Here is a 13,821-nt window from a genome sequence, read left to right as displayed (position 1 = left end):
TAGATCTATTGTAATTTTGTACATTTGGTGTTCTATAAGCCTCTTGTATTTGATTTTCCAATTCATTCTTCATGTTTGGGATATTTTATGATATTATCTCATTGAAGAGATTGTGCATTCCTTTATTTGAGACTCTGTGCCTTTCTTTATCCCAATAACTCTTTAAGATTTGTCTTTTGATGCTATCCCATAATTCCTGGATGTTCTGATCATGGTTTCTTACCGTCTTCACTGGGTAGTCAACTTTATTTTCCAGATTGTATACTTTGTCTTCATTATCTTCCATTCTGTCTTCCAAGTGATCGATTCTGTTGGTGATGTTTTCTATTGAGTTTTTTATTTGGTTTATTGTTTCCTTCATTTCAAGGATTTCTGATTGTTTTCCTTTCTTTTTCCCCCCCAGAATCTCTATCTCTTTCTTGAAGTAATCTTTTGCTACCTTTATTTGCTCCCTTATCTTTTTGTTGGTGTGATCAATGGATGCCTGAATTTGCTCCCTTATCTGTTTAATTGTGTCATCAATGGTTGCTTGAATTTGCTCTCTTATCTCTTTGTTAGAGTGATCATTTTTTTGCCTGTATCATTTTTTGCTCATTTAGGTCATTCTTTAATTCACAGATAATTTTAATTATGAACATTCTGAACTCCTTCTCTGACATTTCATCAACTGCGCTGTCCATGGGTTCTGTTATTGTAGTATCCTGGTTTGTTTGAGGCACTTTCCTCCCTTGTTTTTTCATGTTGTCTATGTGTCTTCCTTTCTTGTAGTGTGTATCTGAGGTATTACAGTTTCTACCCCATACTCTTGTAGTATCTGTGCAGCTTATCTGAACCTCATGTAGGTGTTGGGCTTTCAGACCCTGCTGGTGTCCTGCGATGGATGCTACTGCAACTAAAGGCGGTGGTGGCAATAGCAGAGGTAACTTGAGATAGCAGTGGAGGTGCCCCAAGATGTATGCAATGTCTTTCAGAGATGTGGCTGAAAGGATGGACCTCATACTGGCTTTGGGATGCCTGCCTGCTCCGAGATGCAGCTGCTTCTAGGCCTTGTCTGTTGTTTCAAGGTAAAGGCTACTGTGTGAGGAAGGCTATGGCGATGGCTGCAGTGTCCTAAGGTGAAACGGTTAGATCTGGACTCTCAGGTGTGTGGGCGGGCCCACACTGGTCCTGGGCTCCAGCAGAGGTTGGTGGAGGAGGATCTGGGCTGAGGCCTGAGCTCCAGTAGAGGTCTTCCAGTGGTGGGATGGACCTGGGCCTACCCTGGGCCTGGGCTACTGTGTAGGTCCTACTGTGATTCTTTTGATTTCATGTATGTGATATCACTTTTCTCTTTCTGCTTTTAAGATTCTCTTTTCTCCTGGGCTCTTTTTTTTAAATAGGTGGAAACAAGGTAAATTAGGGCATCTGTGGGAGTCAGTCCAGAGGGAGCAATAAAACACGTGTGAATTTGACTCTTTACATTTCTTACTCAAGATCTCAAAATGAGTCATGATTTTTATCTATTGGTCTACACATGTATATAGATGATCTTGTAAACAGTGGTAATAAGAGTGAATTGGGTGGTGTGGTGGCACATGCCTACAATTCCAGTGGCTCAGGAGACTGAGGTAGAAGGATTACAAGTTCAAAACCAACCTCAGCAATTTAGCAAGACCTGTCTCTGAATAAAATATAAAAAAGGGCTGGAGATGTGGCTCAGTGGTAAAGCATCTCTGAATTCAATCACTGGTATAAAAAATAGATAAATAAATAAAAAATACTGAATTGAAATGGGCTTTTAGTGATTATAGAACACTCTGAATTATGTGTGTTGCTAGAAACACTTCCAACTTCACATCTGTTTAGTTTAAAATCCTTGAGTTGCAATTGATGCTGTTCAAGAGCTAGATCAATGGTGGAAAAAAGTAAAAATTGTGGCCCACCTCCCTCTTGAGGTGACTATCAGAGAAGTCCCCCACTTTGCTGTAGAATTCCAAGAATAAGAAACTTCTTTCAAAGCTGAAGCAGGTACCTTTCCATAGAGAAGAGGGGCTGGGGTTTTGGCTCAGCGGTAGAGCGCTCACCTAGCAAGTGCGAGACTCTGGGTTAGATCCTCAGCACCACATAAAAATAAATAAGAGTAAAGGTATTGTGTCCAACTGCAACTAAAAAAAATATTTAAAAAAAAAGAGAAGAAAGATATCACTGTCTTAAGAGGGAAATCACAAGCCATCCCAGTTCTTCTAGAAGTCTCACAGCCTATGTAGGTTAAATGAAAGGAAATGATCAATTTGCAAAAGGAGTAGTGTACAGGAAATAATAATTTGGCAGGAGTATATATGTATATAAAATTCAAGTTTTGTTTGAGATTTCATGAGCTTTCTGTATTTTTAAGATGTTTTAGCTGTTCATATGTTTGTCTGGGGTTTGTTTTGTTTGGTATAGGGAATGAACCCAGGGGGTACTTAACCACTGAGGCACATCCCCAGTCCTTTTTAATATTTTATTAGAGACAGGTCTCATTAAGTTGCTGAAGCTGGCTTTGAACTTGTGATCCTCTTGTTTCAGCTTTCCAAGCCACTGAGATTACAGGCATGTGCCACCACATCCAGCTGTTTGTTGAAAAAATAAGTTGTAGTTCACAATGGATCATGAGACCTGTAATGCCAAGAATTGTTATTTTATACTGTTCTCTTGAGCAAAATTGAAATTGTTTTGAACTAAAGTCTTGCATAGAGTAATTTTAAACTTCTACATTCTGCCCAACTAAAGTGTGATGTTTTAATATTATAGAAATAAAGCTGGCAAACACTGAACTAAGATTTACTTTTTTCCATAGATGGGATATGGTAGATAGCTATAGTTATAACTGTATATGTATGTGATAAGTCATTTCTCTCTTTCTGCTCTCTTAGGTTTGAGTAATAGAAAGAAAAAAAGGATAAAGCAGTCTTCAAAAGCTGCTGTGAACACAAGCCAGGAGATTAGAATAAAAGCTATACCATCAAAATAGCTTATAGCTTTTTGAAAAATCCAACTAGTCTTCATATTTGGTTGATGTTGTCCAGTTGATATAGAATTTGAAAAGCTTCAGGAAAGTTTATGTTTACTTTAGATCATGCAAGGTGCTTATGTAACTGATATATATGAATACATATCTTTGTTTAACATTCTTTAATTCTAAATTTGAGATTATTCAAAATACCAATTCTAGTTTAAAGGTATATTGTAGAAGATATTTTTCTTTATGCTGTCATTTTCATTTGTAATATTTTGTAAGAATCCTTGGGATTAAAATTTTGTTTACCAAAAAAGAAAGAAAGAAAGAAAGAAAGAAAGCCAATTTAAGTATAATGTGTTTCAATGTAGATATCTTTGTTCTTGTGCTTCTTGGAGTTTCATGAATTTCTTGAATGTATTGATTCATTTTTTTAAATATCATTTGAACAATTTAGGGCCATTTTTCTTCAAATGTTCTCACAGCCACTTTTTCTTTTCTTCTTTATGGATTTCCAATTGCTTGATGGTGACCTCCAAGTCTCAAGATCTGTTCATTTTTCTTCATTTTTTTTTGTTCCTCAGAGTTGATACTCTGATCTGAATCATTTGCTGATTTTTATTTTACCTTTTAAAACCTGCTAAAACTCTCTCATGAAATATTCTGTATTTCAGATATTGTACTTTTCAGCTCCAGAATTTGAGTTATTTTTATAATTTCTCCTTATTGACATTCTGTTTATTTATACATTGGTCTCCTTGTTTCCTCTACCTCTTTGTCTATGGTTTATTTAAGCTCTTTGGGAATATTTAAGTCAGTGGATTTAAAGTCTTTGTCTAGTAAGCCTAATGTTTACCCAGGGATGGCTTCTGTTCGTCTCTTCTGCAGTGGGCTACACTTTCTTAATTCTTTCATGCTTTGTAATGTTTTTGTTGAGAACTGGACATTTTGAATATTATAATGTGGTAACTCTGTAAATCAGATTCTTTTCCCTCCTCAGCAATTGTTTTGTGTTGCTGCTGCAGCCTGTAGGTGTTTTTTTTCTGTGAGTTTTATAGATTATTTTTCTCAAATGTGTATTTTTGTTTCTGTTTTCAGCCTTTGTAGAGAATGAAGGACAGTGACACTAGTAACTACAATTCTTAGGATCTATAATGATGAGATGGCTTTATATTGTCCATTCATTTTAATTCTCACAACAAACATTTTGTGATGCACCCTTTTTGTTTTACACAGATAAGAAAACTGGGACTTGAATAGGTTAAGACCCTTGAACAAGGACAAGTCTAAATAAGAGTCCCATCCAACTTTGTCTGACTCCAAAGCCTAATATCTCTGTGCTATGCTATCTTTATTTTTGAAAAATTCTTAGTATGAGAGAAACCCATTTGGTTTAGAGCTGACAGGAGAGTGGGAAGAAGGTGGTCTGCACCAGGGACAAATAACCTTTTGGTGAGTTTGGTTGTATGTGGTCAGTTTTTTTGTCACTCAGTTGTTATGTAGTCAGATTTTTGTCACTCAGACCAAAATACCTGGCAAGAGCAACTTAGGAAAGAGAAAGTTTATTTTGGCTCATGGCTTCAGGGGTTTAGTCCATGGTTTTCCAATTCCACTGCTCTGGGCCCAAGGTGAGGCAGAACATCATGGTGGAGGGGCATGGCAGAGCGAAGCGGCTCACTTTATTGCAGCTAAAAGCAGAGGATGGGGAGGGGCTTCAGCCATACCCCATCTGCCTATAGTTACCACCCAGTCCATTCAAACTGAGATAGACTGATTAGGATATCACTCTCGCAATCCAATCACTTCACCTCCAAACATTCCTGCATTAACACAGGGCCTTTGGGGGAACACCTCATCTCCAAACCATAGCATACATATTTTTAGGGACTGAACCAAATTTTAGTAGAATTAAACTCAGAGAGAATTTCTTAGAGTTAAGAAGGGTCAGTGTAACCTTAGATGGGACTTTTCTCATTTAGTCTAGGTAATGGGAACAGGCAGAAGGATGCAGAGGGGTGTGGTTCTGGAATATTCCAGAAGATGTCCTGTTGACTTCACCTATATATATCACTTAATGGCTGTCACACCAAGGTAGACCACAAACACAGACCTCAGGCTAACATTTCCTGTTTCCTTTTGGAATGGAGGCAAAGCTGATTCTTCCCAGATTGGCCCAAAGAAAACTTGTTTTTGTTTCCACCTTCCCCTGGGAAAGATTTTGTTTGCTGAAGTAGCTGAGATTATCAGAGAACTTTTCAGGAAGCTCTCTTCCCTTGGAGGTTTAATTGCCAGAGACTGGGGACAAGGTTTGGCAAAGGAAGGGTCTCCAAGGATTTGTGAAAACAGAAGTGACTTTCCTTAGTCATAGCAGAGGAGACAACAGTGGGTGGTAGTGAGGGGTGACAGTGAATAAAACTTCTTGGCTGGGCACTGGACCTGACCCAGCAAAGGGTCTCATCAGCAGGTGAGATGCTCTACCTTTGCTCCCAGAGAGTGTCTCCTCCCATCCGGGTCCAGCTCACTCCCACTCTGCTGTCTTTTGGGTTGAGAAATGAACATTCTCTCCGTGCTACAATGGTTGTTTCTGGAAAGCTTTTCTTTAATTCCTAATGATTCTGCCAAGGTTTTAGAATGGAATTCTCTTTTCCAGATTTTTCTTTTTCCTTACCATCCATGTTCTCCCCCATTTTAACCAACCTCAATTAATTCCTCAAAATCTTTCTACAGGCCTCATGGAAGGCATTCGGTATTTCCTGTGTGTGGATTGTGCTTCAGACACCTCCATCAACTCCATTTTCACAACACAGGAGATTCTGGAGTAGTTTTGAACATGAAATTTTCTTTTTCCTACAAATTTCTCTTATTTCTCCTAGGTTCCTCCTGCTTTCTTTTCAAATCATTTTCATTCAAGGAGATGGAGGTACATCAGCTTCCCTGGACTCAGAGAGATCTTGCAGACCTAACTTATTGATCAGAGCAGCCATCTTGGGTGGTGCTGGAGTCTGCCCATCTCCTGATCCCCAGTCCATCCTGGTGTCACCAGTTCTGTGATTTCAGGTAATACTCTCCCTCTTTGTGTCATATATCTTCTCTCTGTTACCAAATGCTTACTAACGTTTCCTCACCCTACAACTATTCTTGATATTTTTTTGCTTATTATTTCTCTGGAGGTAGAAAGTTCTAGAACGGTTATATCTGGCTTCTAAAACATTGAGTTCTTTATCCTCATCTTTCATTCATTGGGTAAAATTAGAGAAGATTTAAGTTTTATTTTTCCCATCCAGTCATTTTATAACTGGGGGCACCAAGAGGAAATGACTTCCTTGGGGTCTCATTATAGGTTTTGGGAAGAGTGAACACTATTTTGTCTTTTCAAGTATAGGGAGGATTGAACAATGACTGAATTCCCTAAAACTGATGGATGTTTTCCTTCACTCCACAGGGTGCTGGGAGAGTTATCTGTCCCTGTTAATAGATTTTGTCTGAAAAACAGTAGTCAAATTCACCCCTGTCCACCTACTCCATCCATCTACATTTCTCATTCTCTGAAACAAGTTGTTGCTTTCTGTTCCTTTGCCACTCGTGTCTTTTTTCCTCTTCTCATATTCTTTTTTGTACCCCTTCTTCTTGAAGGATAGTCAGTGTTCTGCTCCTATTTGGAGAAACATACTTTGGTGTCTTTGCTTCCTTCTCTTCCACTTTGTGGTTTTTTCCCCTTTGTGGTACAGTTCTCCTGTGGATCTGATTTCCCTCCTCTCTGGTGCAGAGCTCTCCAACAAAACTTTCAGTTGTGCTTCTTCAGGAATCTCTAATGTACAGCCGTGGGCTGTGGCAAGGTCTGACCGGAAATTATGCAGGAAGACCTTTCTGCCCTAAAATATCTCCCATTGGTGCCCAACAGAAAGTATATGTGTTGTAGTTACCTGGTAAAGCTTTGTTGGTGATCTAAGCAAGGGCTTAGATTACATTAGAATGGGGTTTTCTTTATTAATAAAGATTAGATTGTCTGATCACTTGATTTAAAAGCATTTTGAAAACCAATCACTTCATAGATACAAGTCAGAGTAAAGAGTGCCCAAGTTCCCTTTCAATTCAGAAATTCTGACTACCCATGCAACATGCTTAAAATACCCTCCTCTTTTACAAACTTCCTACTATCACCTTTGTTCAGAGCTTAATAAATGATTGTGACAACACAATATCTGCCATGATATAGTGGGCACTTACTATGCACCAGGCATGCAGTAGGGGCTTTACTATACATTATTTTATTTTATCCTTAGTTGGCATATAAGGAACTATTTCATGTTAAATTATCACCCTAGTTGTATAGATGATGAAACTGAAGCTCCGAATGGTTAAGGAATCTGAAACAAGTTACTGCTTTCTGTTCCTCTGCCACCCATGTATTTTTTTCCTCTTCTCATTCTCTTATGTACCCCTTCTTCTTGAAGGAGAGTCAGTATTCTGCTCTTATTTGGAGAAACATACTTTGGTGTGTTTTCTCCCTTCTTTTGGTCACACAGTGAGTGGCCATCTCCTGCTTTGGACATCAGGGCTGCTTCCTAACAGTTTCTCCTCTTCTTCAGTCTCCTTGTCTGTCAGCCATCTGTTGAATGGTCTTAGACAATGGTCCCTGTTTGTTGAGCTTTTTGTATGGGAAGCTAGTGTCTGGAGCTTTTGAACACAGTAACTTCTTTAATCTTCACGACTACCCTAGAAAATGATTATTCTTGTCTTCATTTAGCAGATGAGATGAAAAGCTCAGTGAGCACATGCTCAAGGCCTCAGATCTAATAACTGGTCAAGCCCTAGCTCTTAACCATTTCCTGGTAACATGTAAGGTCCCAACTCCTCAGCCTGGCATTCAGTACCAGTTGCCCTCCACGGCTCCCTGTGTAGACCCTCTGCTCAGTCCATCGGTCCAATTCACCTCCCCATCAACATCAGCGGTTGAGGGTGAGAGGGTTTGAAGGCAATGCAAGCTTCTCTATAGCCTTTCCCAGAAGGATGGGAAGAGTCAGAGAGCTGCCAGCTCTTACTGCATCCCTGAAGTCCCAGGGCTCCTTATAATATTGGCAAGAGGAATGCTCTGTCCCTCTGCCTGGCTGCCCCTTCACAGGGTACCCTTGTTCCCTTCTTGTCTCTGATCCCATCTGTGTTGTTCTTTCTTCTGACCCTTCTTTCTCAGCATGTTTGTTCTCCTTTTGCATGATGCCTACATCTTTGCACTCTGTTACACTGTCTCCTTGTTATCCTTCTATGTCTTTTGGGTAAAAGTAATTTCTGACATTCTAACTTTTCTTCATTTTTTCCATTGTTTCACATCTTTTCCTCTTGTCTCCTTTTCCTTTTACTCCTTTCACCTCTCCCTTCCCTTCTTGAGGTAATGTTAGTTTTTCTCCTCTTTCTTTTCCAATCTGATTCCTCCCTTCTTTCTCTTGTGTTTTCTCTCTTAATTGCATTCTGTCCCATTGCTCTCTGAGGTTCACCATTATTCCCTAGGATGGGACTCTTATTTGCTTCTACGAGCTATGACTGGTTGCGTGTGCCCAGGCGGCTTTGGCAACAAAGGGATCACCTCCCCACACTCCAGAGGTGAAAATTGAATTAGTATGCAATCAATGTTAACTTTTCCTGAAAAATATGAACTTATTACTTTTACTTTTTTTTCAAAATATTTTCTAATCATTATTTGTTTATGTGTTTAAAAATGTTGTAATACAGGGTTGGGGTGTTATAGAGTACTTTCCTAACCTGTGCAAGGTCCTGGGTTTTATCTCCAACCAGAAAGAGAGAGAGAGGGAGAGAGATAAATGTTGCATTATATGCTGTATTTTGAGAAGGTAATTTCTCCCAAAGTTATTTTAACCATTTATTCAGTAGATATTTACTAAGTAACTATAATGTACTGTATATACACATTGGTTCTTGCCTTATCAATTTTTACAATAAATTTTATTGGGTGTATCATTTCAACATTGTATTTATATTATTGTTCCACAAAGATTAAAATTCTAAAGGTGAAAACGTACATACCATCTAGACTCTCTTTTCTACCCTATCATAGTAATCTGATTCTTCTGATTTTTTTACTCTGGGGAAGTATTATTAGTTTCTTCTATTCTATTTCAGAAATTTTTTATTTATGGACACATGTATTTATAAGTATAGTTACTGAAGATTAAAATAGTTACTGTGTTCAAAAGCCACACACACACACATACTTTTTTACAAACATATATGTAAAATGTAATATTATATAACAGATATGTAATTTAATATAATTATATTCTCTTTTTTTGTGGTGCTGAGAATAGAAACCAGGGCCTCATGCTTCTTACATTCTACCACTGAGCTACACTCCCAAACAAGTACAATTATATGATTTTTTGATTTATAATTTGTATAACATGTAATCTATAATTATGATATATAACTAGTATGTGATATAACATGTTATGTAAGTTGTACATATATACATGCTACACACACTTCTGTGTATTGCCTCTTTCATTATATTTTTAAGCAATATTATTTAAAATTCTAAATCAATACATAAGAAGTAATCTCATTCTGTTTTTAATTTGCATCATTCCATTGTAAATTCGTTTTTTGCTGATGATTAGACCTTTACAGTTTTTTCTGCTTCTAGTAGAAAATAAATCTATGCCTGATATATTTTGCGTATGTGCAAATATATCTATAAGATGAATTCCTAGAAGTAAAACTGCTCAAAATGTATTTTTATTTTGAAAAGAGCTCTTTGTCCTCTGAATGTAGCTTTTTCTATAGCATTTTATTCTTGTTTTATTAGATATTATTTTTCTTATCTCATTCATGTTGAAAATAATTTTTAAAAAACTTGTTTCCTTGAAGAGTCTCTTTCTTAATTCATATTGCTTTGCTGATTTTCCTTTTCTTAAGTGTAGAAAATATTTTGGTTGTCTACTGCTTGGTTGTGAGGTATCAAAAAACTAGAGTTCCCTGAGTATGTGGGTAGGGCATGTTAACTAAGCCTTCACTTTGAGTGATATAAGGTTTTTACAAAGTTTTACAACATTAATATCTTTAGATATTTCCTGGTCCAGATCTGTAGCTGTGGGGAGGGGTTCTTTTAATTTCCCCCCTGAAGGGAATAAATATGGTTATGAGAGCTAACAGGGAGAAGAAGGCAGGCATTTCACATTTATCACTTTTTCTATTAATGTTCAGGGCACCATCACCTTCCCTGGGGAATCTGTCTTGTGTTTTTTTGCCAGGGTAAGGGAGGGGCAAGATCCACCTGGGTGGAGTGGGGAGAAATTTCTACATTAGTGTGTTTCTATTGGAGACACCAATATAAGTTGAGGTGAAGGTGAGACCATATGGATAGCTTTCAAGCCATCAATTCTTGAGCCCTTGTACCAGTTCTGTGGTTACTGTTCTTTTTCACCACTGTCACTGTAGAAATTAGCCTTTTAAGGTCTGCAAGTAAGTTATCATGTGTCCAACCACTTCTAGTGTCTAAAAGAATGTTTTAATTATCCTTTCATTGTATCTGTGGTTACTGTCATTCTAGTGGGATTTTTGGAGGTAACAGTGACAGGTATATCTAATCATTCATTTTAACCCAGAATTGGAGTTCTTTAGTCCCTAAGTATTTAGGTTAACTGTTGTAATTCTCAGGCTAATGAGATGGGCTATCCTTAAGAAACTCTAGGGTTATCCTTAAGGCAAATTGTCTCTCCTTTCCCTGCCATGAAGACAGAATTCTTTCTGTAAATATGGTTTTGTCTATGTGATTCTTTGCTCCATTTCTTCTTCTCTGCTGCTTGGAGTAAACCACGTCCCGAGAGATTCTTTGCAGTAGCCTATGCATCTGTATCTGCTAGTATAAAATAACAATTTTAATTTTGCCCCTCTCTTTGGAGAGGGTGTCCTGGTGTCCTTTTTCTACTTTCTCCTTCACCCCTGCCCAGTCTTTACTTGTTTTGTCCCTTCTAGATAGTTTGTGTTTTCTGTTTTAAGTATTAAAACTTTGTGCAGCAAGAACTATAAATCTGCTTTTGGGGGATTTCTGAAAGAACTCCAATTCTATCCTTCCAGTTTAAAAATATTTTTTGTGGTGCTGGGGATTGAACCCAGGGCCTTGTGCATGAGAAGCAAGCACTCTACCAACTGAGCTATATCCCCAGCCCTAATGTTTTAAATGTGATCACATGGATTTTACACATTAATTTTATGAAGAATTTAAAAGCACACAATGTTGAGCCCTTTAAAATTGTTTTTCACTAAAGTTTCATAATGTTTAACTTTAGGGTTCTTTCCTGCATTCATTATAACTTATATAGCTTTTGTTCCAATTGTGAATAAAATATTCTTGCTTTTTCAGTTACATTTGCTAATTGGTAGGTAGTATTTATGAGAAAGCAGATGATTTTTGTGTGTTGAGCCTATGTATAGTGTAACTTTATTTTAAAATTTAAACCATACCTCTATATTTTTACAGAAAATATGTAAAGCACAAAGAAATTAAGAGGAGATAACCTTTATTTACTACCTAGAAGAAATCACACTGTTAATAACTTAGTATATTTTCTTCCAGCCTTTAGAAACACTTAAGAATACTCGGTAAATTTTTTTGTGATCTATGAAAATGTCATAAATATGTAATTGACTAAATATTGTTTTACCATGTGACTATATAATAATTTACTTAGTTATTTCTTTATGTTGGGCATTTGGGTTGTCTCCAATTTTTCATTTACTATGTTTCTTTAAAAAAAAACTTTAAGCTTTCATATCTGAAAAATAAATTTCTCTCTGCCTAAGTTTCCCCATTTGTGAATTGAAGATAATGATCATCCCTTTCTGAGGATGTACCAATGTGTTCATCTTGATATCTGGCATGTAAGAAATACTCCAGTAATGTCAGTTGTTATCAATTTTAAACTACTAAGCATTGCTTATGTTCTCAATTCAATTACTTCTGTCATCCTATATTATAATATGTCATTTCAATTTAAGACAATAAAACTGAATTGCCCGGTTCATGTGGTTAATAAATTTTGCTGCTTAAATACTTTTCCTGAAAACAAACAAACAAAAAACCAAACGCATTCTTGATTGTGTGCCAAAGAAAAGAACAATTTCTAGCAGAGGCAGAAGCAGTTTCCCACATATTAAAGAGCTTAAAATTAATTTCTTAACTATTACAGAAAGTCCTAAAACTTAACAACCACCATCACCTGCATTTTTCTTTAAGGCCCCGCACATTTTTTTCCTAAACCAAGTCACATTTAAAAAGGACAACATATTGGGCAAAGTTGCAATGTCCTTTGCATTGTTACACTAAGTGTAAACCTTCTGCTTCCAGATCCCTACCATCTCTCCAGTGCCTTGCAGGAACAATGGCCTGGGTGGGAAACCAGACTTTTATCTCCCACTTCATCCTCCTGGGCCTCTTCACCCACTCGCCATTACACCTCTTCCTCTTCTCCATCATCATGATCATGTTTCTGGTGGCCCTTTCTGGCAATGGGCTCATGATCCTCCTCATCAATGTCGACTCCAGCCTCCACAGCCCCATGTACTTCTTCCTCAGCTGGCTGTCACTCATGGACCTCATGCTCATCTCCACCATTGTGCCACGGATGGCCGATGACTTTCTGCTTGGTGGTGGCTCCATCTCCTTTACAGGCTGTGGACTCCAGATCCTCTTCTTCCTCACCCTCTTGGGGGATGAATGCTTCCTGTTGGCCTTCATGGCCTACGACCGCTACGTGGCCATCAGCAACCCACTGAGGTACTCAGTGGTTATGAGTCGCCGAGTCTGCTGGCTCATGGTGGCGGGGTCCTGGCTCTTTGGACTGGTGGATGGGCTGATCCAGGCTGTCTTCACCCTCCGCTTCCCCTACTGTGGTTCCCAGGAGATAGACCACTTCTTTTGTGAGGTCCCTGCAGTGCTCAAGCTGGCCTGCGCTGACACCTCCCTCTATGAGACCATGATCTATGTCTGCTGTGTCCTCATGCTGCTCCTGCCTTTCTCTGTCATCTCGGCCTCCTACCTGAGGATCCTGGTGGCAGTGCTCCGCATGCACTCTGTGGAAGGCCGGCAGAAGGCTTTTGCTACCTGTTCCTCCCATATGACCGTGGTCTCCCTCTTCTATGGGGCAGCCATGATTACCTACATGCGACCCCAGGCCTACCACTCTTCCAAGCAGGACAAAGCGGTCTCTGCCTTCTACACCATGATCACCCCCATGCTCAATCCTCTCATCTACAGTCTGAGGAACAAGGAAGTGGGCGGGGCTTTGAGGAAACTCCTGGGAAGGTGCCCCTGTGGGCACTAAATTGATGCTGCCATCTGATGATGTGGGCTCTGCAGCCAGGTGACCTAGATCAGCCAATTGTAGTTTGATTAGAAGAGAAACAGATGTGACCTACTGAAAAAACAACTTTCTGATCAGAGTTAATCAAATTAACACATCAATTTAATCTATCATGCTCACGCTCAGTATGAAAGGCTGGGCCTACCAGGTTACAAAGAGCAGGAGACAGAAGCTACCAGGAGAGTCAGCAGGTGACAGCTGTTTTGTCCTTCTCCAGGAAATACCCATGCCTGAGGACAGCCACCTTGTCCCAAGTCTTGCCCTCTTCTTTGGGGTCTTTCTGCATTCCATTACTTTAGTTTCCTAAATAGCTGGAATTACAGGCATAAACCACTATGCCTGGTGGAATCTATCTATTTATTTATTTATTTTCTAAAAAAATATTTATTTATTTATTTATTTTTTAGGTGGACACAGTATCTTTATTTTTATGTGGTGCTGAGGATCCAACCCAGTGCCTCATGCATGCTA

General features: G+C 38.6%; 1 protein-coding gene across 1 annotated transcript; it reads left to right on the top strand.

Moving 5' to 3' along the window:
• The first annotated feature begins 12,369 nt into the window (after positions 1 to 12,369).
• LOC124108049 (olfactory receptor 2V1-like) lies at positions 12,370 to 13,311 on the top strand. Its single transcript, XM_046466408.1, has one exon. It carries the CDS (start codon positions 12,370 to 12,372, stop codon positions 13,309 to 13,311), a length of 942 nt encoding a protein of 313 aa, XP_046322364.1.
• Positions 13,312 to 13,821: the final 510 nt, after the last annotated feature.

This window comes from Marmota monax, unplaced genomic scaffold (assembly GCF_021218885.2).
Source record: "Marmota monax isolate L192 unplaced genomic scaffold, Marmota_monax_Labrador192_F-V1.1 WCK01_AAM20220418_F8-fsc00331, whole genome shotgun sequence".
Lineage (NCBI taxonomy): Eukaryota > Metazoa > Chordata > Mammalia > Rodentia > Sciuridae > Marmota > Marmota monax.
This window is presented reverse-complemented; position numbering and strand designations above follow the sequence as displayed.